This window comes from Neophocaena asiaeorientalis, unplaced genomic scaffold, assembly GCF_003031525.2.
Source record: "Neophocaena asiaeorientalis asiaeorientalis breed wild unplaced genomic scaffold, Neophocaena_asiaeorientalis_V1.1 scaffold381, whole genome shotgun sequence".
In the NCBI taxonomy this organism is placed as follows: domain Eukaryota; kingdom Metazoa; phylum Chordata; class Mammalia; order Artiodactyla; family Phocoenidae; genus Neophocaena; species Neophocaena asiaeorientalis.
The window spans coordinates 2,573,275-2,595,044 of NW_020172812.1; the positions used below are offsets into that span (position 1 = coordinate 2,573,275).

At 41.7% G+C, this 21,770-nt stretch overlaps 1 protein-coding gene across 1 annotated transcript in view; it reads right to left on the reverse strand.

The window, feature by feature from the left end:
* DNAAF10 (dynein axonemal assembly factor 10) overlaps positions 1 to 21,770 on the reverse strand; it is a 94,712-nt gene that overhangs the window by 18,829 nt on the left and 54,113 nt on the right. The window contains 4 exon segments of the mRNA XM_024741621.1: positions 7,831 to 8,064; positions 8,067 to 8,244; positions 8,350 to 8,456; positions 8,459 to 8,722. Coding sequence (XP_024597389.1) covers positions 7,831 to 8,064; positions 8,067 to 8,244; positions 8,350 to 8,456; positions 8,459 to 8,722 — 783 coding nt within the window.

The window sequence follows — 21,770 nt, forward strand, 5'->3', positions numbered from 1 at the left end:
TGGCCCCCGGAAACTCTAGGCAATATGGAATTGAGGGCTGCCCCACACCACACTCTAGATGTATAATAGCACCTTCCACTTACTGTCAGCCTCAACAGGGCAAAATGATTTCTCTTATTTAGTTTCTTACAATCTTTTTTTTAATTTTTTAAATTTTTAATTAATTTATTTTAATTTTTTTATCTCTAACATTCACAAAAGTAATACGTGTTCCCTATAGAAATTCAAACAAAACTGTGGAATCTAGAAAAATGGTACAGATGAACCGGTTTGCAAGGCAGAAATAGAGACACAGATGTAGAGAACAAACATATGGACACCAAGGGGGGAAAGCGAGCGGGGGGAAATGGGAGATTGGGATTGACATATATACACTACTATGTATAAAATAGATAACTGATAAGAACCTGGTATATAAAATAAATAAATAGATAAAATTAAAAAGAAATTCAAACAAAACCAAAGACTGAAGGATGAAAAGTAAGTTTCCCTTCGATATGCCTCAGAAGTAATCCCCATTCTTCTAGACCCTTTTCTACACATTGACAACCACATATAGATTTGTTTTAATATGCAGAGGGTCATAATATATTGTTCGTTAACTTGATGTTTTTTCACTTAGCAGTATATCCGGATGAACTTTTTTCCCCTCCACAGAGTTCCCCAGTTTCTAGGGTACCTCCTCTTGTAACCCTTCAGTTGCTGAGCCAATCTTCAACCCCCCACCCCACCAGGGTGGGTCCGATTCACATACTTTGTGAAAATAATTTCCCCGCCACTTTCAATGTTTGGTTGGGCATTTCCACATAGGATATACATAGCAATTTTCAAAGAAGAAAATAAAATTCACGTAACACAAACTATAACTGAACTTCTCCATGATTCAAAAGACATCAACATATGCTCCAGGGCTTTGGAAACTCCCACCTTGCTGAGCTTTATCACTGTTTGGGATCTGGATAAATTAGCAGTTACTATGTAGCCTGGTCTAAAATAAAGCATTCACAGCCTCCTTGGAATTGTCCGGTAAACTTTGATTAAATTGTGTTTAATCAGTCGCCTATAATAACACGGTTGTAAAAGACCGTATTGATGAGAAGCACAAAACCACAGAATGTTATTTTTCTCCTTTTTAATATAGGTGGTCCAAGAGAGCATCAGATATTCACTACACCAGAAAACTGATATTCATTTATTTCAGCTATTTTTCCAATTTTATGAGAAACCTATCTCACAATGGGGCAGCATGGAGATCAAAATTTTGTCAATTTAACAAAGCAGACAGTTTCCAACTCCAAATCACTTATGTTCTCCTCACCATCCCCTCCCCCAAATAAAAGTACCTGAAATAACATATTAATAGTGATACAGCGGACTTCCCTAGTGGCGCAGTGGTTAAGAATCCGCCTGCCAATGCAGGGGACACAGGTTTGATCCCTAGTCCGGGAAGATCCCACATGCCGCAGAGCAACTAAGCCTGTGTGCCACAACTACTGAGCCTGCGCTCTACAGCCCGTGAGCCACAACTACTGAGCCCACGTGCCACAACTACTGAAGCCCATTGCCTAGAGCCTGTGCTCCGCCACAAGAGAAGCCACCGCAATGAGAAGCCCATGCACCGCAACAAAGAGTAGCCCCTGCTCGCCGCAACTAGAGAAAGCCGGCATGTAACAATGAAGAGCCAACACAGCCAAAAATAATTTTTTTTAAAAAAGGAAAGCTTTGCTTAAAAAAAAAAAAGTAGTGAAATAGCTAATCATTCTTAATTAACTAATTAATCACTGTAGCTAATCACCTAATCACACTATTAGAACACACTTTTTTTTGGCTAAACTAATTCAGACTTCCAACTGAGGCCAACTGATAAAATAGCTACCCACCCCTTCCTCCCATTTGTCTCCCCCAGCACGAAGTCACTGATAATGGCTCCCATGATCTAAGGCAGAGGGTGAAGACAGGCCTCTCAGGCAAGAAACAGGTGGGCCCTGATGGACAGGAATATGCTTCCAGGGATTCGGGTATTAAGAGCTGCAGGAGGGCTTGCACCATACACTGATATAACTCTCTGGGAAAATTCTTCCCCAAGTAGTCCTGGGAAGACTGGTCACCCATTTTCTTCTCTTCCACCAGCTAGAGCATTCTGCTTCCTGTAATTCCACTGCTATCCCCGGGAGCCTCTGATGGGATCTCTATTCTTCTTAGGCCATGGAAGAGATAAAAGCTGACCCCTACTTTTCAGTCCCTACAGTAAGCACACAGTTCTAAGAGTTTACTGCTGCTAATAAAAAATTGGGAAGCAAAAGCTTTCCTTTTATGGCTTTACCTAACTTTTGCCTTTAGGCCCTTTGGAATAGAGAAACCATGCAACTGGAACCACTGATCTTCCAGTACCAACATAAATTCTTTCTCTCTCTCTCTCTCACACACACACACACACACACACACACACAGCTAATGGATATGTTTTACTCAAATTTAGGTTTTCTTCAGTAATTTTTTTAGCTTGTCTATTAGGAAATACTAGCTAATAAAAACCAATAAGAAAACCTGGAAATGAGGATTAAAAATTTTATGTATGGTTACTTCTTGTGATCTAAAGATCAGAGTATGTATAATATAGTCAGATTTTTCTACTGGGAAAACCCTTCCTTGTGCAGAGATGGAAATGATCATTGCAATATTTCATGGTGTTCTAAAAACAGCACCATAATGTCCAGATGTTCTGACACCTGAACACATCTGAGAATCACTACCTTAGGAGAAACCAAACTGGGAACCATTCCATTACATGATGGGCCCTATACTAGTTTCACATTTGTCATCGCAGATTCGAAAAGTGGGTTTTATTGCAAATACAATGAATGAAATGAAACAACATGTATCTACATTTAGAGGCACAGACTCACAAGAGTAGTACCAAGGCCTGTGGTATATAAAATGTACAAAGCCCTTTGAAGTCTGACCTTGCCTGTCTCTTTGACCTCATTTCCTGCTTCTCCCCTTCCACACTCCAGCCACACCTGCGGCTTTTTGTTCTTCAGATTCACTGAAGTCATTTCTATCTCAGGGAATTTGCATTTACTGTTCCCACTGCCCGGACTGCTCTTCCCTCAGGTCATCATGTCCTCTCCCAACTCAGATTTCAGTTTAAATGTCACCACCTCTAAGAGGCCTTCCCTACCCTTCCAAATCTGAAGTGAAACCCCCAAATCACTATCACTTGCCGCTCTCTTTAATCTTCATTTCACTTATCAACAAAATTCTTTTATTCATTCAATTACCTATCTCCTCCCTTTCTAGAATGAGTACCAGGGGAACGGGGCTGTGCCCAACTTGTTCAACATGTAGATGGTGCTCAACATTTGTTAAATGAAAGTATAAATGAACATGGATTAATCCCTCAGTCCTAGCGCTGGGGAGAGAGAAACCACTGTCAGAGGTCATGTTCCTATTTCTCCCACCATGTTTTCACCTGACAGACTGTACAGTTTCCGGTGTTGTTTATATGCAATAATGAAAATGGCATCCATACATGGAACACTAATGTATCAGACACTATTCTGGATGCTTTTCTGTACTAGACCATCCTTTCTCTTTCTAACACATGCAACTGCAAACTAAGTGTTTGAGACACCCCTTTCCAGATGAGGGACAGGCTCGGAGGACTAAGTGACTTGCCCAAGGTCCCCAGAGCCAAGTAGATTCCAAGCTCCTTCTACTAAACTACGTTGTCTCCAGGCCTGTATGTAAATCAATTAAATAAACATTTTCTTATGTAGCCCCCATTCTGTCAACCTGAGTCATCAGAAGTACCAAAGAGATGTTCCAATCCTGAACTAGACTGGTGAAGTAAATGAGGCCTGAATTAAACCTACTTTCAGATTTGTGTCCTTTGGTTTTACCTTCATTCATGTCTTTATTTATTTATTTTTTTTTAAACATCTTTATTGGGGTATAATTGCTTTACAATGGTGTGTTAGTTTCTGCTTTATAACAAAGTGAATCAGTTATACATATACATATGTTCCCATATCTCTTCCCTCTTGCGTCTCCCTCCCTCCCACCCTCCCTATCCCACCCCTCCAGGCGGTCACAAGCACCGAGCTGATCTCCCTGTGCTATGTGGCTGCTTCCCACTAGCTATCTACCTTACGTTTCGTAGTGTATACATGTCTTTATAAAATAAATGACATGTATGTATGTATGTGTATGTATCCTGATTCATCCTTAAATCAAATCTCTTTTATCCTTGTATACTTATATCAAAGATTTATAGGTACTAGTGGTCTGTTCTGCAAGAATCAAATTAAACTCAAAATATAGAAACCTACTGAAAAATAAACTCACATGTATAAGCATCTTTCATCTGTACTGCAGCGAGGGCTGCACTTTGCTCAGAAAGGCTGAGCTATGCTGGCAAGTGGACTTAAAAAAGCAGAGGTGTTTGCTCTTTCCTTAGACATTCATGGAAATCATAATAGTAGCTAAATTAAGAGGACATTGGAATGAAGCTAATTTTTTTATAGTTCATAAAAGGGCCCCCTCCCTGTCCCTGTTAAATCTTTTACCTTTGGAAAAGGAAAGATGCAAAGAATTCAGCAAACACTTAAAACTTTTCTTGCTGGAAAACTGGTTAAAAAAAATAAAGATCTATTTTGCGAAATTTGTCCCACAAAGAAAATTAGTATATATTAACTTTTGCCATGTGATACTGAAAATGACCATCAGTGATGAGCATATTTGACCTAGCTGTTGGTTCTCTTTGCTCTAATAAGTTAACCTGACTAAGGAAGCCCAGGATCCATAATTCCCAGCAGAGCTATTTTTGTTCTGTCTGTGGGTGGGTCTAGTACAGCTTGTCAGTGTCTCCTCCGCCACATCCTGGCACCACTTAATTAACGTTAAAAGGTTTAGTCACCCAAATGTTAACAAGCAGTGAACTCTGCTGCACAGGGGCTAAAAAAGCAGAACTTTATTAGCCTATTACTAATTTTTAAAGTGTAACCAACCCCAACTGTGATTCCACTTTGCAGGGCCACCCCTAGTCCTTTGGGCCAATTAGAAAAACAGGTGCCCGCTATGGGCTGAGGGAAGTCTCACACACGCAAGGCTTGATGAGAGACAGAGATGGATTACAGCTCTCTCTTGAACCCTTGGCCAGACACCTGTGTGCACTTCAACAAACTGCTTAACTATATAAGAAGGCCCTGCCTTCACTCCCTATCTATCTGCTTAGTAACAAGATAAGGAGGCACCAACAAATACCCATTTGCTTCCTTCATTTTATCTTGGACGAGGCATGAATTCTACAAGGATATAATCAAGTACGGTTCCTAATATTTTAACAAATAATTCATCTGGCCCAATGACAGTCAACCCTAGTACTTATTAGAATCACCTGGTGGACGTTTAAAAAATACCGATGTAAAAAAAACAAAACAAAAACAAAAAACCGATGTCCGGGACTCACTCTAGTCTAGAGGCGAGAGTCCCAGTGCATCAGAATTTCTAGGGGTGGGACCAAGGCACGAATATTTTAAAACACACAGACAGACACACAGACACACACACACACACACACCCCACAATAGCAGCAATACACATTCGGGTGATCCTGATGCACAGTAAGAGTTGAGAATCGCTGAGATTGTATTTAACCTATATTCCTTCCACTGCATCATCACAGCTAAATACAATGTAAGCTCTCAAATTTGTTTGTGCATTGTTTTATCCTCTCTTTACACAGTAGGTTCTTTAGGAGGAGGGACTCACCTTTCAAATATCTTTGGTTCTTCTTTAGCATAGTACCTTGAAATGACAGGTTCTCAATGGACAGTTTATGGTAGAAAAAGAAAAGAGCCAAAGGATACAGGCAAAAATATAAAAAGTGGTTACTCCTAGTGTTGAGATGGGTGACATTACTTTTCTCCTTTTTCCTATCTATATTTTTGGTATATTCTATCATGAACACACATTACTTTCATTAAAAAGCAAAGTTATTAAAAAAAAAAAAAACCTGCTAGAATCTTCCAGAATCTCTAGAATAGACAAAGAGCACTGTTTCTCTTACAGAACAAGCGTATTCCTGAAATGTACCCAAGTCATACAGCCTTATAAAAAGAAGTCAGGAGTCTATAGATACTCTCTGGTTAAGCTTTGACTAGTATTTGTTCCTAATAATTCACTTTTCTTTCTGCAATTCCAATGTTTCTTATTTGTTCCAACTCCTGACCCCAAGTGATTAATGATCAATAAACCAATATTTAAATGTCCCAAGTTATATCTTTTTACAGACATAAATTTACTCATTCTTTTAACAAGTAATTTATTGAGTGGCTGCTTCTTACATAACACATGAAAGAAAGAACTACTGTCCTTACTCTCCGGGAGCTTACAATCTAATTAGAGATACATGGGACAGAATGATATATTTCTGGCACAGATAATAAGTACCATAGGAATGCAATGTAAAGAAAAGTTACTTTGTGTTGACTGGGGACTAAGTGATGAACAACATAAGGAAAGGTAGAAAAGAACAAGCCATGTTTAGGAGTAGAGTGCCTGGCCAGAGAAGACAAACTGAACAAGAAAAGCGGCATTCGTAGAAATTTAAAGTGGGATGAACCTTATGTACCTTCTAATGTAATCCTTCCTACTGAAAGTGTATTCATCCTTTACCTACCAGTTTAAGCCCTAAAAGCCCTAACTCCTCCAAGCAGATTCCACAGCTTTTGGCCCCTGGAGTTACAGACTTCCCTGCAGTCTATTAGGACTCTAAACATCTGAGTATGACTGATCTTTTTTTTTTCAGGCAACCCAAATAAAGGCATTTTAAAAACTGTAAACAGGTATAAAAGTGTTATTTAATATAGTTATTCTCCAATTCTTTCACTAGTAATCTTTTACACAACTTGTAAACCTGATCGTGCCACACCCTGCTTAAAGCCCTTCAGTGATGTCCCATTTTTCTTACAAAAAAAGGCATAAATCTTTTAAATGACCTACAGCTCTTGCAACGTCTGGTCCCTGCTTACTACTCTTTTTGTTTCTGAAGGAGATAAATGTGTCTCCCATCGCTGAGCTGCTTCCTCTGGAACTATCCTCTACTCCTAATTTGGCCTAGTTAGCTTCTACTCAACCCAAATCTGTTTTTTAGTTTTTGTTTTTGCTTACTCTCAAAGAACCGTGTTCCTTTAGATTAGATAATTCATCTCGGTTTGTGTTTTATGTATCATTGGTTTGATTCTTTAACTGATTCTCTCTCCCACTAGAAAATAAAGTCCATGATATCGGGGACGTTGTGATTTACATGCCTGGGCATACCAGGCAATCAGCTGATACTTGTTGAATGAATAATTGTTGTTAGATTGTCTCCTCCAATTACATAGCAGGCAGTCCAGTGCCTGCTTTGGCTCTGCTTGTCTGAAAAAGCATTTTACTAACTTGCACCTATTAAGAGACTCTCGACAAACCACTGCGCACTGCCCAGAAGGGCCTCGAATTTAAACAGGAAGTCGTTACGTCACTTCCACGGGCCTCGCGCTAGACTGGGAGAGTGGCTCTGGGGTGGCTGGAGGAAGGGACCCGCGGCGCGCGGATGAACTAGCCCAACGAGTATTCAAGTCTCCAACCAAATCGTTTTGCCTCTGAAGTATTCCTCAATCTCGGTCAGCTTAGCTTCTCCCGCGCAGCTCGAGCGGAGCTTTGGGGGGACGTTGAGCAAACGCTTTGGCCAAAAGGAATACAGACCCCCCGACCCCCAAGATCCGCACTCTCCCCCCAACGTTAGTCCCAGATCTTGGAACTGGGCAGTCTCGAGCTGGCACCTACCTCCCGAAGCAGCTTTAGGTCCCCCTGCTGGATCTCATACAGTTGAATGACGCCAGTGCCGCGTGCGAAGTTGCCCATGGTCACAAATTTGGCGCTGCAGGGCACCCACTTACAGTCAAACACCGTGTAATTGAGGCCCTTCTGGATATGGGTGATGATCTGAGGCTTCTCGAAGGCCGACATGGTCCAGCCGATTGATTTCGCCTCCACCAACAGGCACACTGCCGACAAACCCTGACAAAACACTAACCTGGAAACCAGACTCCAAACGTCAAGGATAGTTTGTCCCTCCCGCTTGCCGTACGCGCCCCCAGACGCCCTAGCAAGTTGGTTTTAGGTGTCTCAGATAATGCCGGATGCTCTACTGAAGGCACAGAAGATTTTTCTTCACCAACAACACAGACTAGTTTATGCCTTTACCTTTTACCTTTCGTACATATACAGATTAGCGATTACAAAAGTTTTGGCTGCGAGCGGCGGGGCAGAGGGCGACCATAAGAATCAGTCATATTTTAGGACAGCCCTTCCCTCTTCCCAACAAACACACACACAAACTCCTGCTCCAGGTCCCCTGCATGGGACTTCTTAGGAAAGGGGGCGGAGCCCTAGGGCTGGTTGGCGAAGGCTGGGTCCTGCGAGGCGCGCCTGCGCCGTGCAGCCCAGCACGTGTTCGAGCAGCAAGCTTCCGCTGGAGTTTCTTGAGGATGCAAACCGAGATGGAGGCGCAGAGTCCCTTGGCCGAGGCCGGCTTCACCCAGGTCACCCGAAAAGGTGGCCGGCGGGCGAAGAAACGGCAGGCTGAGCAGCTGTCCGCACCGGAGGAGGGCGGGGACGCGTCCCGCATGGACACCGAGGAGGCCCGGCCTGCCAAGAGGCCCGTCTTCCCGCCCCTCTCCGGGGACGGGTTTCTGGTACTGGCGGGGACCGAGGGACAGGAACGGGGCAGGGGCCACAGGCGGGTCAGGACGGTGGCCTCTGGGTGATGTTGAAGCTTCTTCTGGCGTGAAGCTCTTAGAGAGGTGACTCTCTTGATGTTTAATTCGTCCAGTTAAAGGGGTCTTTTTGATAATCAGCTGTTGTTTCATATCTCCACCCACCCCCTGTTCCTCCAGATAACTCCTGAGTTGTGTTTTCTTGTATCATAGGGTGGGAAAGAAGAAACCAGAAAAATTCCAGTCCCAGCTAACAGATATACTCCCTTAAAAGAGAACTGGATGAAGATATTTACACCTATTGTGGAGCATTTGGGACTTCAGATACGCTTTAACTTGAAATCGAGGAATATAGAAATCAGGGTGAGGATAATATTAACTATTTTCAAATATACTGCGGTTTCTCTTTTCTGCGGGGATGAAAAGGCATGAATAGACTTTCCTTAATGAGGCTTATTTTGTTGAATGATTTTCTTCCAGTTTTCTAATATATTTTAGTGTTTGAACCTCTCAAATACCTTCAAAATTTGCATACAACACAATTATTAGTTGAACTCATAATTTCAGTCTGAAATGATACTAAAATACCAGCTGTGTCTTAGAATACTTTTAATTGAGAAAAGGCTTAGTAAAGAGGTTGTCATGTTTCAGAAGTATTTAAATAAGAACCAAAGTATTTGCTGCAGTACAGGTGCTATATATTTTAGTGGTATTTTTTTGAAAAAGAAAGTATTAAGTGTAAATTGTGTATAAATGTGTTTATTTACTTATTCACTTGTTCATTCCATGATGTCAGTCTAGGAGTTAGACAAATAAAAGTAGTAAACTTTGGGGTATTTTGTCTTTTTTTAAAAATTATTTATTTATTTATTTTTGGCTGTGTTGGGTCTTCGTTGCTGCATGCAGACTTTCTCTAGTTGCAACGAGCGGGGGCTACTCTTCGTTGCAGTGCGCGGGCTTCTCACTGTGGTGGCTTCTCTTGTTGGGGAGCACGGGCTCTAGGCGCGCCAGCTTCAGTAGTTGTGGCGCATGGGCTCAGTAGTTGTGGCACACGGGCTCAGTAGTTATGGCTCACGGGCTCTAGAGCGCAGGCTCAGTAGTTGTGGTGCACGGGCTTAGTTGCTGCGTGGCATGTGGGATCTTCCCAGACCAGGGCTCGAACCCGTGTCCCCTGCACTGGCAGGCAGATTCCTAACCACTGTGCCATCAGGGAAGCCGGGGGGGATTTTTTCAGGGTGCCAATTTTGTATCAAAATGAGTGACCAAAAGTAATTATATCTTCCTTTTTAACGATTCATTATCAGGACTGGTATAGACTCATCTCTGTTGAAGGACTAGAATAATGGAATAAAGCAGAGAGGTACCGGTCTAAATAGTTGGCAAAGTTTAAAATACAGAACTTGACAGTATTGGCACTTTCATTCAGGTTTTTATGGCTTTCTGCCAAAACCTCTTGTTTGCTTATAAGTGTCCTTTACCTCATTGCTTTAAACCTCCTTTCACCACTCCATCCTCTATGCCAGAGCCAGATTAATTTTCAGACCACACTGGTTTTATTGATATCTTGGTATCTTCAGTAATTCTGAAAGATAAAAGTTATTGACTGAATTTGCCTTTCAAGTAGGAGTCTCATTCCCAAGTTCTCTCACCATCTCTTTGAACATTTTTTCTGTCCATCATTATGGATGGATTTGCTCTCTGAAGGCCCTCTCCTCCCTACTCCCTTTTTCTTCCTCAGTTTCATCATCTTTCAGGGTCTAGCTCAAGTTCTTTCTCCTTTACCGTCAGTCCATTTTTCAGTCTTGTCTTCAGGGCCTAAACGTTTATTGTGCTTAACTGTCTTATGAATTGCAGCACATTTGTTGATACTGCTTTGTGCCAGACACATAGCAGTGGTTTGGCAGGCACTACATCATTTTGGTCTTCAGGACAGCCCTATGAGGTAGATGACGTACCCCATCTAACAGATGTGAGGAAACTTGCCAAGGAGTTTCTTGGCCAAAGTCATCAGTGCTAGTAGGGACTCTTCCATTCCAACCTCCTTATTTTACAAATGAGAAAACTTAAGACCTAGAGCATTCATGGGACTTGCCTGAAGTCACATATAGAATTGCGACTGGGATCTAGTTTTATATGTGCCATTACACAACCCTGTATGGTTTCAAATTTGTTAAATATGTGGTCTCCTCAACTCAGTTGTGAGTCTGTGTGGGGGAGGAGAAATGATGGTTTTGGAATCAGATCTGTGTTCAAACCTTATTTTTTTACTTTTTGGTACTTGAGTTTCCTCAAATACAAAAGTATTTATCTTACTTAAATTTAGGTTGACATGAAGATTAGAGCTATAGTGTGTCAAGCACCTTTGTAGTACACATCATTTACAGGGATGGGCATTTTATGAATAGCACCTGTATCTGTGATTATGGAATAAACTCTTTGAGGGCAGGATCCCCTGCTTAAACCATTCTTGGTAATTAGTACTAGAGTTGTTGCTTTGGGAAAGAAAAATCAGCACAGGAATGATGGTTGAAGTCGGGAGATTAGATCAGGACTCCCAGGGAGACTGCATTGAAGGAGAAGAGAAGAGGACCAGCTTGGGTGGGATGGGCCGAGGATGGAGGTCCTTCAGAATGGGAGCCATTGGAGGAATCTTGCTGGTAACTCCAGAGTCAGATCAGCCTTGGAGTACAGTAAGTCATTTGACAGTCTTTGGGGGGCACTGCCCAGTTCTGGAGTTAGCAAAGTTTTGTTTTGAAAATTAAACACGGTACTTACCAAAAACTGGGTCATAGAGAATATATAGAGGAAGGGTGGTAGCGAAGGAAATTATAATAATTGGAAAGGTCAGTCCTAGTAGTTTGTTAGAATATTATCTTTTTCATTCCGAGCTGTAATTTGTGCTCCGTAGCCACACCTTTTTTTTTTTTTTTCTTCTAACAGACTTGTAAAGAAACCAAAGATGTTAGCGCTCTGACAAAAGCAGCTGATTTTGTGAAAGCCTTTCTTCTTGGGTTTCAGGTAGAGGTGAGTGATTTCATGATATCTGAAATGGGGGCTCGGAAAATACGCCAGATGACCGTTTTGATGGATCTGGGCTTTTTTTTGTTTTGTTTTTTGAGTGTTGTAGTTCTACAGTTTATGAGAGTTAGCTTAACACTCATTCGCAGGTGCCTGAATGGAAGAGCTTCACAGTGTATTTCTGTATTGCAGGACGCACTTGCCCTCATTAGGTTGGATGACCTCTTCCTAGAGTCTTTTGAAATTACAGATGGTGAGTGTATGGTGGTCTTTTCATATGAACTACTGGATGGTACTTTTCTATTGCTTTGTCTTGTACCTGAGTCTCAGCTTTCCAGTCACATCAGTTGAGTTGTGTTATTAGCAGCTTTTTCAAAAATGCGTGTTTTATGCCTTTCAGTAGGGAACTTTGGCTAATGATTAAACTTCCCATGGAAGTGGGTGATGCTGGGATGGCTTCCCTCCTGAGGTCTTGCTTTTCTCATTTAGTTAAGCCCTTAAAGGGAGACCACCTGTCGAGGGCAATAGGAAGAATCGCCGGCAAAGGAGGAAAAACCAAATTCACCATCGAGAACGTGACACGGACGCGGATAGTTCTGGCTGATGTGTAAGTATGTGATCTTGAGAAAATTATTATCATAGTTTATAGTTGATCGTTTGCTGGTTTCCAGAAGTGATAAAGATTGTATTTTACGTATAATGTAGCCACTAAATCTTTGTCAGGATATGGTTCTGGATCAATAGTTATCTACTTTGAAAACAGATTTAGTTGAGAAAATCTTAGATATTATAGCTTTTTTCTCAATTAGTAATGAAGGAAATGTTTAGAATCACTGTTAAAAGAAATTATATGACAGGTGAAGATTGAAGTAGTATCTCAGGAGAATCTATTAAATCAGTAGAGGAGAGCAAGGAGTAGGTGTGTTGAATGCCATCGTGAGGCTTTCCTTTAAGAAAGAAAAACATAAATGTATATACACACACATGCACGTATATATAAAGGCCTTTCATAAAAGGAAGGTGAGCATTGCACATTGTGGGGAAAACTAGAGAGCAGTTATACGTGAACATCAATAAGGTGATACAGGCTTAAAATAAGGGTGCAGGAAGTCAAGCTGGGATTACCCTTCCCTGCCGGAGGTTGAAGCCGCTCTGTTGCCAGTTTGGGGTTACTGGCAGATGGCGCAGAGATTATATAATGCCGTGAAGTTGGGAAACGAAGCAGTTGACTGAGAGGAGGAGGGACCTGCCTACTGCTAAATCCAGAAATAATTTTATTTAAAACCATCTCATCTTTGCTCTGAACCAAAGGGCTCACCATTATTTTCGAATCTGAATTTTAGACTATTTTTTATACTGTAAATAGAAAACTGGTAACACTATATTGGTGGCCCTGTTTACCTGAAGACAGGTGTGTTATAATTTTGACCTTTTATGACTTGAGCCTGGAGTTGGGACCACGGAGCCATGGGAAAAACTCTTTTGAACTAGAAATTTCAAAAATTGAAATGTTTACCACGCTTTAAAATATCATAAACAGCCCTAAAAGTTTTTGTTAATTTAGAAATTTTAAAATGTAACTGATTTGCTAGTCCAATTATGGTTAACGCATCATATTAAGTTTATAATTTATAAATGTATCTGTATTTCTAAGGGTTAACTTAAAATTTACTCATTGAACTAATTTTTTAAACAGCTGTATTACAGTGTGGTTTACATACAATTAAAGTCACCTGTTTTAGGTATATAATTCAATGGGTTTTTGGCAAATACTCTGCAGTCCTGTGATCCCACTGTGCTCATTTCCATCAACCCAAAAGTTCCTTGTGCATCTTTGCAGCCCCTCCCAATTCCCAGGCAATCATTCATCTCCTTTCTGTCACTATGGTTTTGCCTTTTCTCGGAATTCATATAGGTGGAAATACACAATATGTAGTCTTTGATATATGGCTTCTTTTAATTAGCATGTTGTTTCAAGTTTCTCCATTTTGTTGGGGGTTAGTAGTAGGTTTTTTTTCAGTGCCAAGTACTGGCAAAGAAATGTACTGCCTTGCAGTTTTTGCTGTAAATAGGCTAATTGGAATCCACATGTTCAACAATTTATATTAGTTGTGATACAGCCATAAGATGGACTGTTATGTACCCATAAATGTTATTTTTGATGAGTTGCTGAAAACCTGGCAAAGATCATAGTAGGATGTGAACAAAATATAAAACTGAAAACCATTTGTTCCAGATACATTCAGGATATCAAATGGGAAAGAATGTGACCTATATGTCCTGGGACCTGTATGCCATTCCAACCACTGCCCCATTGCTTTGGTTGTTTTAGCAGCAAAACTACTCACACTGTATGTATCCTTGCTTCTGTATCTCCTCATCTTTCATGCTGTACTTCACAGAATATTGTTTTTATCGAAGTTACACGTACACGTACTTTAAAATAATTCCTCCTGTCTGCTTCCATTTCCCCCTCCTCTGAGGGAGGAAATTTCAAGTCTTCAAGTTCAGCTAGTTAACTTGTAAAAATTATTTTTCCTCTGTATTTCCAAATATCTTTGTATAGCAGCTTAATTTTCCCCCCTCAGATTCACTGTTGCTTTTCTCCTGTGAAAGATGAAGATTCCTCTTTTGGACTTCCCCACCTCCGCCCACATGCTCAACCTTTCCAGCGCTCCCGTTTGCTTGCCCCTCCCTTTACACTGTGGGTTTGGTTCGACTCAAGCTCAGTATTACCTGAGCATGAAATCGGTGCTCAGGGTATTAACAGCTGAGCCAGGTGGTGTACTGTGGTTACTTTATCTGTCCTCTGCAACTTTGTTGTCACATGAAGAAATAATTCTTATGTTTCTGTGTGCTTTCTCAATATTTCAGCGTACTAATTGAATAGAAAGCCATACATTGTCTGTATCTCCGCTTGGTGGACTCAGATGCATCAGACATTTTAGAAATCTCTCCTGGAGCCTTCTGTTCCAGAAGCACTGCTACCCTCTGCCTGGCACACAGTTGCCATCCCGGCTCCTTCTTTCACCATTGCCCCTTCGGTGTTTGAATCCCTCGGTTCTTGGATTCTTTGTCCTGCGTCCTCCTTGTTTTGGTGGTGTAGGTAGTCCTGGAGCTCGCTTAGCACAGGAAGGACATTTTGTGAGACCTGGTTGGGAAGATGTCTTCTATTCTGGCCGAGTATACAAATCTATTGTAAATCATTCTCATTCAGAATTCCTTCCTGCAACTTAGTCTTCTAATCCTTCTATTCAGTTTTCTTAACATCCTGTTGTCAATTCATGAGTGCCTGAAAATTGCTTTTCTGATCTCACTGGTTTTGGGGTTTATTTTGGTTTGTTTTTCTTCTTTTCTCCCTGGAGTTTCTGTTTCTGTACTGCTTCATTCCGCTTGCTGGTTGTGCCTTCTGCTCTTCTGCACCGGGAGCTTGCCTCGGATTCTGGTTCCTCAGTGTGGGCGTCGTATGTGAAGGGTGGGGCCGTAAGGAGCAGACTAGAAACCTGGGCTCGGGATGCCTGCGGGTGGGCCAGGGGTGGGGGGCTGGTGGCTTGTAGGCTTCACTTAGGATGATTGCCAGCCTGTTTCTTTGGGGAAGCCCTGATGTCAGTATCTTTGGTCTTTCCCAATGAGCAGGCCAGGTTCCCCAGAGAAGTATTCTCCAGTCTCTCTGCTGACAGACTCTTGGAGCCCAGTTACGAAGACAGTTGGAAGTCTCGCAGCTCATCGTGCAGGTGTTTGCTTGACATTGCCCCTGTTTTCGTCATGGTGCTCCTACTTCCACTGTGCCTGGTGCCCCTGGTCCAGCTCCCAGGGCTTTCACCTTCTGCAGTGAGCAGCCCCACCCCTTAATTTTACCAGAGTTACAGAGGGGTAGTAAGGTGGTTGCCTGGTCGCCCGGAGTGGGGAAGGAAACCTGGGGATCATCCTGAACAGACTTCAACTGATTCTCTTGTTTTTAGCCTCGTTTTTACCCCAGTTTCAGAAATGCCTGAGCCTTTGGAAGGGAGAGGGTTCTGTTTGACGTCCCCCCTGAAGATTTTGGTGTCAGTTTACTAAGTTTACTGGTATTTTGGAAGATGGGCTCAGAAAAGCAAAATACTATGTTGTCAGTCTAATTTGAGGCATTTGGCAAGGAATGCCCAGTAAAAAGGTCTGGATGATCTCCAGAGACTAGTGAAGAAATTTAGAGAATCTTAAATCTTTTTTATTTCTTTTAATTTATTTATATTTGGCTGTGTTGGGTCTTCGTTGCTGCGTGCAGGCTTTCTCTAGTTGCAGCAAACGGGCTTCTCATTGCGGTGGCTTCTCTTGTTGTGGAGCACGGGCTCTAGGCACGTGGGCTTAGTAGTTGTGGCTTGCAGGCTCTAGAGTGCAGGAGTTGTGGCGCACAGGCTTAGTTGCTCTGCAGCATGTGGGATCCTCCCGGAGCAGGGCTCGAACCCGTGTTCCCTGCAGTGGCAGGCGGATTCTTAACCACTGCGCCACCAGGGAAGTCCCTAAATTATCTTTAGAAAGCTTTGCAGTTAAAATACAAATATGTTTTAACTAAGTACAGTATTACCTGCATCTGGGTACTTTAATATTCCCAGCTCTGCCAGTGCGTCATCTCGGACAGGTGTTTTGATTTCTCACTAACTTGTTTCCTCGTATGTAAAGTGGGCATAACTTCTGCCTGATAAAGCTCATGCGAGGATTAAATGAGAACGTGTATGTAAAGCCCTAGCGTATTGGAGAGCACTCAGTGGATAGGAGCCATTATTCACCAAGAACTGAGTTTTGTTTTTTAATTTTTTATGTCTTTCCCTCGTAAGTTTTTACTGGGATACAATGCACTTATCATTCCCCTTCAGCGTGGTTTGCGGTATACTTACAGAGTTGTGCAACCATCACCACCACCTTTATTGAGGCATCTGTATCTACCGTGAGTTTCCAGAGTTCCTGGATCATGGGGCTTCGTTAAGGAAATGCTTTTTGTTGCTAACCTGTCTCACTGTATCTCTTGCAGGAAAGTTCACATCCTTGGTTCTTTCCAAAACATCAAGATGGCAAGAACGGCTATTTGCAATCTCATCCTGGGTAACAGCAGTTTTCGTCCTATGTTGTTTTCTCTGAAAGAAAAGAACAGGGAATTTAGGAACTCAGATCGCATTTGCAGGTCACTTTAGGGTCAGGGTGATGACAAAGGTAGCAAGCAGAAACTCCTGGGGGTTGGCAAATGTGGGCCCAGAGAGAAAGCAGGAATATTTTTGCTTGGATTCCATCTGCAAACCCGAGAGAAAGGGTCTATTGGATCACGTTGCTTACATCCTCGCTGCGTCCCCTGATGAGGTGCGCTAGGGAGCCCTTCCAGAATAGCAGGCAGCATTGTTTTAGGTTCAGCCAAAAGGGAGCTGCTGAGCAGCATCAGTCAGTCATCTTAGTTGGCTGACTTAGTCCCATTTTCAAACCACGAAGTACGGTCACTTGCGGCCTGAGCTGTGGGTTGTAGCGCTTGCTCGGGAAATGTGCGGGATCCACCGCGGTGCCCAGGTCAGCTGTGCCCAGGTCTGACTGGCTGCTTTTCGAAACATTTTGACAACTTAGGGTCTTTGGCTGTTAGGATTTAAAATGTTCTTTGGAGAATATTTATGTGGTTTCCTTTATGGTTCTTTTGTTGATTTAAGGTAGATCCAGCGGAAAATGTCCCTGTCCTTTGTAGAGTTGCAGACCATTTTCCATGGTAGCATCTGTATGTATACGTGTGGATAAGCTTTTTTATTTTCTCCTGCAGGAAATCCTCCATCAAAGGTTTATGGCAATATTCGTGCTGTGGCTAGCAGAGCGGCAGACCGATTCTGATTTCAAATCAGAGACTTTTTACCTTGTCTTTGAACTCTAGAGAAAATGCCTTTCCCCTCTACAAGTGGTCACCAGACACCATGTGAAGAACTTTTCAGTCGTGGATACCATTATTTATACTAGCACATTAAGTATAATTTATTTTTTCCATTTTAAATCACATATAGATTTGCATAGTTTATAAGCCTCTCATTTGGAGGGAAACTTATTTAAAAAAACAGTTCTGTATTAGCTTCTCAGTTTTTTGTTTATAAATTTATAAAAAGTTATTTCTTCTCTATGAGTTGTAATTAAAAGAATTATCTCAGAAAACCTCTCTTGACTTGTGACCCTTAATACTGGATGGTGTGTGAATATTTTAGACCCAGGTCATAGCAGCAGTTTGGATATACTCTGTGGGCCAAGGAAGGCTAATATTTGTACCTGTTTTTGCAGTTCGTAAAATTAAAGACTACATCACAAGGTTGATGTGAGGAAGGAGTTTTATTTTTTAAATAAGTGTTTAATGAAAGCAGTCAGACCTTTCCAGTGTTTGGGTATACTTCTTCTAAGTAGTAAAGGTGAAATATGATAAAAGAATATATTTACTCCTAAGAAAACGACTATATTCTGCAAATGTAATAGATTGTTTTAACAGGTGTCTGCCTAAATGTTCTGATTTATATTATGCATTTTTTTAATGAAAGGAACCTACTTCATTAAACTGTGTGATGTTATTCTCTTGTACATCTCTGCAACCCTTAACCAAAACTTTAATGATAGGAGTATTAGAAAGTACATGTGAGAACTAGAAAAAGTGTTGTTTTTAAGTATTGCTATTAAGCTTTCTATTAGTTACATGTGCCACTATCCCAAACTATTTTGTACATTGCATTGGGATTAGATATACTTAATATTACAGTGGGAATCCAGTGGGAAATTGCTGGAAATGTCCCAGCAGTAATTTTTTTATCCTTTGGCAACACAACAGCATGGAGAGTGTATGTGTATGTTGATATCGTTTTACTCATATCCTTTTGAAAAGGAATTTGTCGGGACTGTCTTACTCTGGAGCCTGCAAAGGCTTCAGGAGGTACTTGCCTACCCCCCACGCTTTGTCCAGGAAGTTATATGCAAAATGGTGAGTACTTAGGGTGTACTTTTCTAAGGAATGGGTCCACAGTTTTAATCGGGTTTCCAAAGCGCTTGGCTGAGATGAACCATCGCTACGTAACCATAAACATTTTGTGTTGATTCTTAAAGAGCATAATTTTGATTGGAAAAACACGGGTTTTCTATGTTAAAGTGAAGGAATCTTCTGGTATTGTTTGCATTTACTTCCTTTTGAAGATTTCTTACGTAGTTACAACTATCAGTAATATAAGAGCAGGTTTTCTATGTTAAAGTGAAGGAATCTTTTGGTATTGTTTGCATTTACTTCCTTTTGAAGATTTCTTACGTAGTTACAACTATCAGTAATATAAGAGCAAATATATTTCTTTGGCAGTTGCTAAAATTTGGGATACTGAACTTTTACCGTCTTGAGTTTTGGGCCTCTCCCTGGGCAAACATCCCCAACCCCCAGGGAATCAGCACTGCTTGGGGCTTGAAAGGGAAACAAAATGTTAGAGGAAACCCAGCTAATTCCTGGAATGGAATAATGAAGAAAAAATAGAGGTAATAAATCTGACTACATCACAGTGGTAGTTGCAGTGGGAGTTGATCTTGACCTGGATCAAATCACTTCTTCAAATTCTTCTCTAAGGCCCGGACATGAAATCTAATAACCAAAAGCCTTAGCGATGCTTATCCATATTTCTGTGGCATCTGTCATGCTAACCTGTGATTATTTTAGTGTCTGCCTCCCACCCTAAAGCCTCTGATCTTTAGATTGTCAGTATCTAGTACAATTTCGGACACATCATATAACAGTTTATTAACATATTAATTGCTACTTGGCTGGGGAATGGGCATGAAAGGGGAGTATTTTCTTAGATATTCAGTGGCCGGTAAGGGAAGAGACCTTGTTGTTTCCTCCTAGTCGTTCCAGAAGATATGGACTCCAATTCTCATCCTGTCTACAGAAGAAAGCTCATGTTCATTGAGCATCTGGGAAAGAGAGCTGATTTTCCTGATTCCAGAGCCATGGGACAGCATGCTTAATGTTAGATTATTGAGTACACGGTGACAGTGTACATAACCATCCTACAACTTGCAAAATGCTTGTATTATACAAATGTTAATTACTCATTTGCTGAAAGAAATCATTCAAAGACACCAGTAATCCGAAGGAGGTTTGGGAGAGCAAGGACTCGCTAATTTGATCTGGCTAGCTGATAAATTTATAATGCCCAAGGTTAGTAAAAGGTTGAAAGTGGCAGCGGACTTCAGCTTAAAATGTGAGCTAATTTAATGAGCGATTTTTGAGCATGTGGGAATTTCTGAAGACTAAGAATTGTTTGAAGGACTTCCCTGGTGGTGCAGTGGTTAAGAATCCGCCTGCCAGTGCAGGGGACATGGATTCGAGCCCTGGTCCAGGAAGATCCCACATGCCACAGAGCAACTAAGCCAGTGCGCCACAGCCACTGAGCCTGTGCTCTAGAGCCCGTGCGCCACAACTACTGAAGCCTGCACGCCTAGAGCCCGTGCTCCGCAGTAAGAGAAGCCTGCGCACCGCAAATAGAGAGAGCCCAGGTGCAGCAGCGAAGACCCAATGCAGCCAAAACGAAAATCCATTCTATAAAACAAAAATTGTTTCAAGACATATAAGAGCTTGAACAGCATTTCTTTCTAAGTCCTGGAAAGTATCCAGAAAGATTTCTACCATCTTGTCTACTCTTTCTTTTAAACTGTGGTAAAATATACACGATTCACCATTCTAGCCATTTCGAACTGTACAGCTCAGTGACACTAAGTACGTTCTCATGCAACCATCATCCGCCATTTCCAGAACTTTTATCTTCCCCATCTGACGGTGTACCCATTCAACACTCTCTACCTCCCCCTCCTCCTGGCCCTTGGGAACCACCATTCTACTTTCTGTCTCTATGAGTTTGACAACTCCAGGAACTTATGTAAAAAATACAGTATTGGGCTTCCCTGGTGGCGCAGTGGTTGAGAGTCCGCCTGCTGATGCAGGGGACACGGGTTCGTGCCCCGGTCCGGGAAGATCCCACTTGCCGCAGAGGGGCTGGGCCCATGAGCCATGGCCGCTGAGCCTGCGCTCCGCAACGGGAGAGGCCACAACAGTGAGAGGCCCGCGTACCACAAAAAAAAAAGAGAAACAGTATTTGTTCTTTTGTGACTGGCTCTTTTTTCTTAGCATGTCTTCTGAGTTCATGTGTGTTACAGCATGTGTCAAAATTTCCTTTTATGGCTGAGTAACATCCCATTGTATGTATATACCACATTTTGATTATCCATCTGTCATGGATGTTTTGGTTGCTTTCAAGTTTTGGCTACTGTGAATAATGCCGCTATGAACACGGGTGTGCCAACACTTCTAGTCCCTACTGTCACTCCTCTTGGGCAAGTATCCAGAAGTGGAATTTCTGGGTCATATGGTAAATCTGTGTTTAATTTGAGGAACCATTATACCACTTTTCCACGATGACTACACCATTTGATATCCACACCAGCAATGCACAAGCCTTCCAGCTGCTTCATATCCTTACCAACACTTTTATTTTGCTGATGGCAGTGCTGACGGGCATGAAGTGGTAATCTTGTTTTAGTTTGCATCTCCATAATGACTAGTGATACTGAGCATCTTTTCACGTGGTGGTGGCCACTTGTGTATCCTTCTGGAGAAATATCTATTCACGTCCTTTTGCCCACTTTTTAATCAGGTGGTTTTTGAGTCGTAGTCTTGACATATTCTAGATAGCAATCTCTTAGCAGATCCATGATTTACAAATATTTTCTCCCATTCCGTGCACTGCTGTTTCACTTCGTCATCTTTTCTACTCTTAAGACCATTAGAACTAGGTAAAGAAAGGGAGACCTAGGGTTTAAAATGTTAACTATTGGTTTAGGCCTAACTAACCTATACTCCTAGTTCAAAGAGCCAAGGAATCCAGTGCATAGTATCTCATAACTAGTGCATGCCTGACAATATGGGTGTTCTGGGTATAGGACACCAAGAGCCCATAATTCATGTGGGCCGTCATT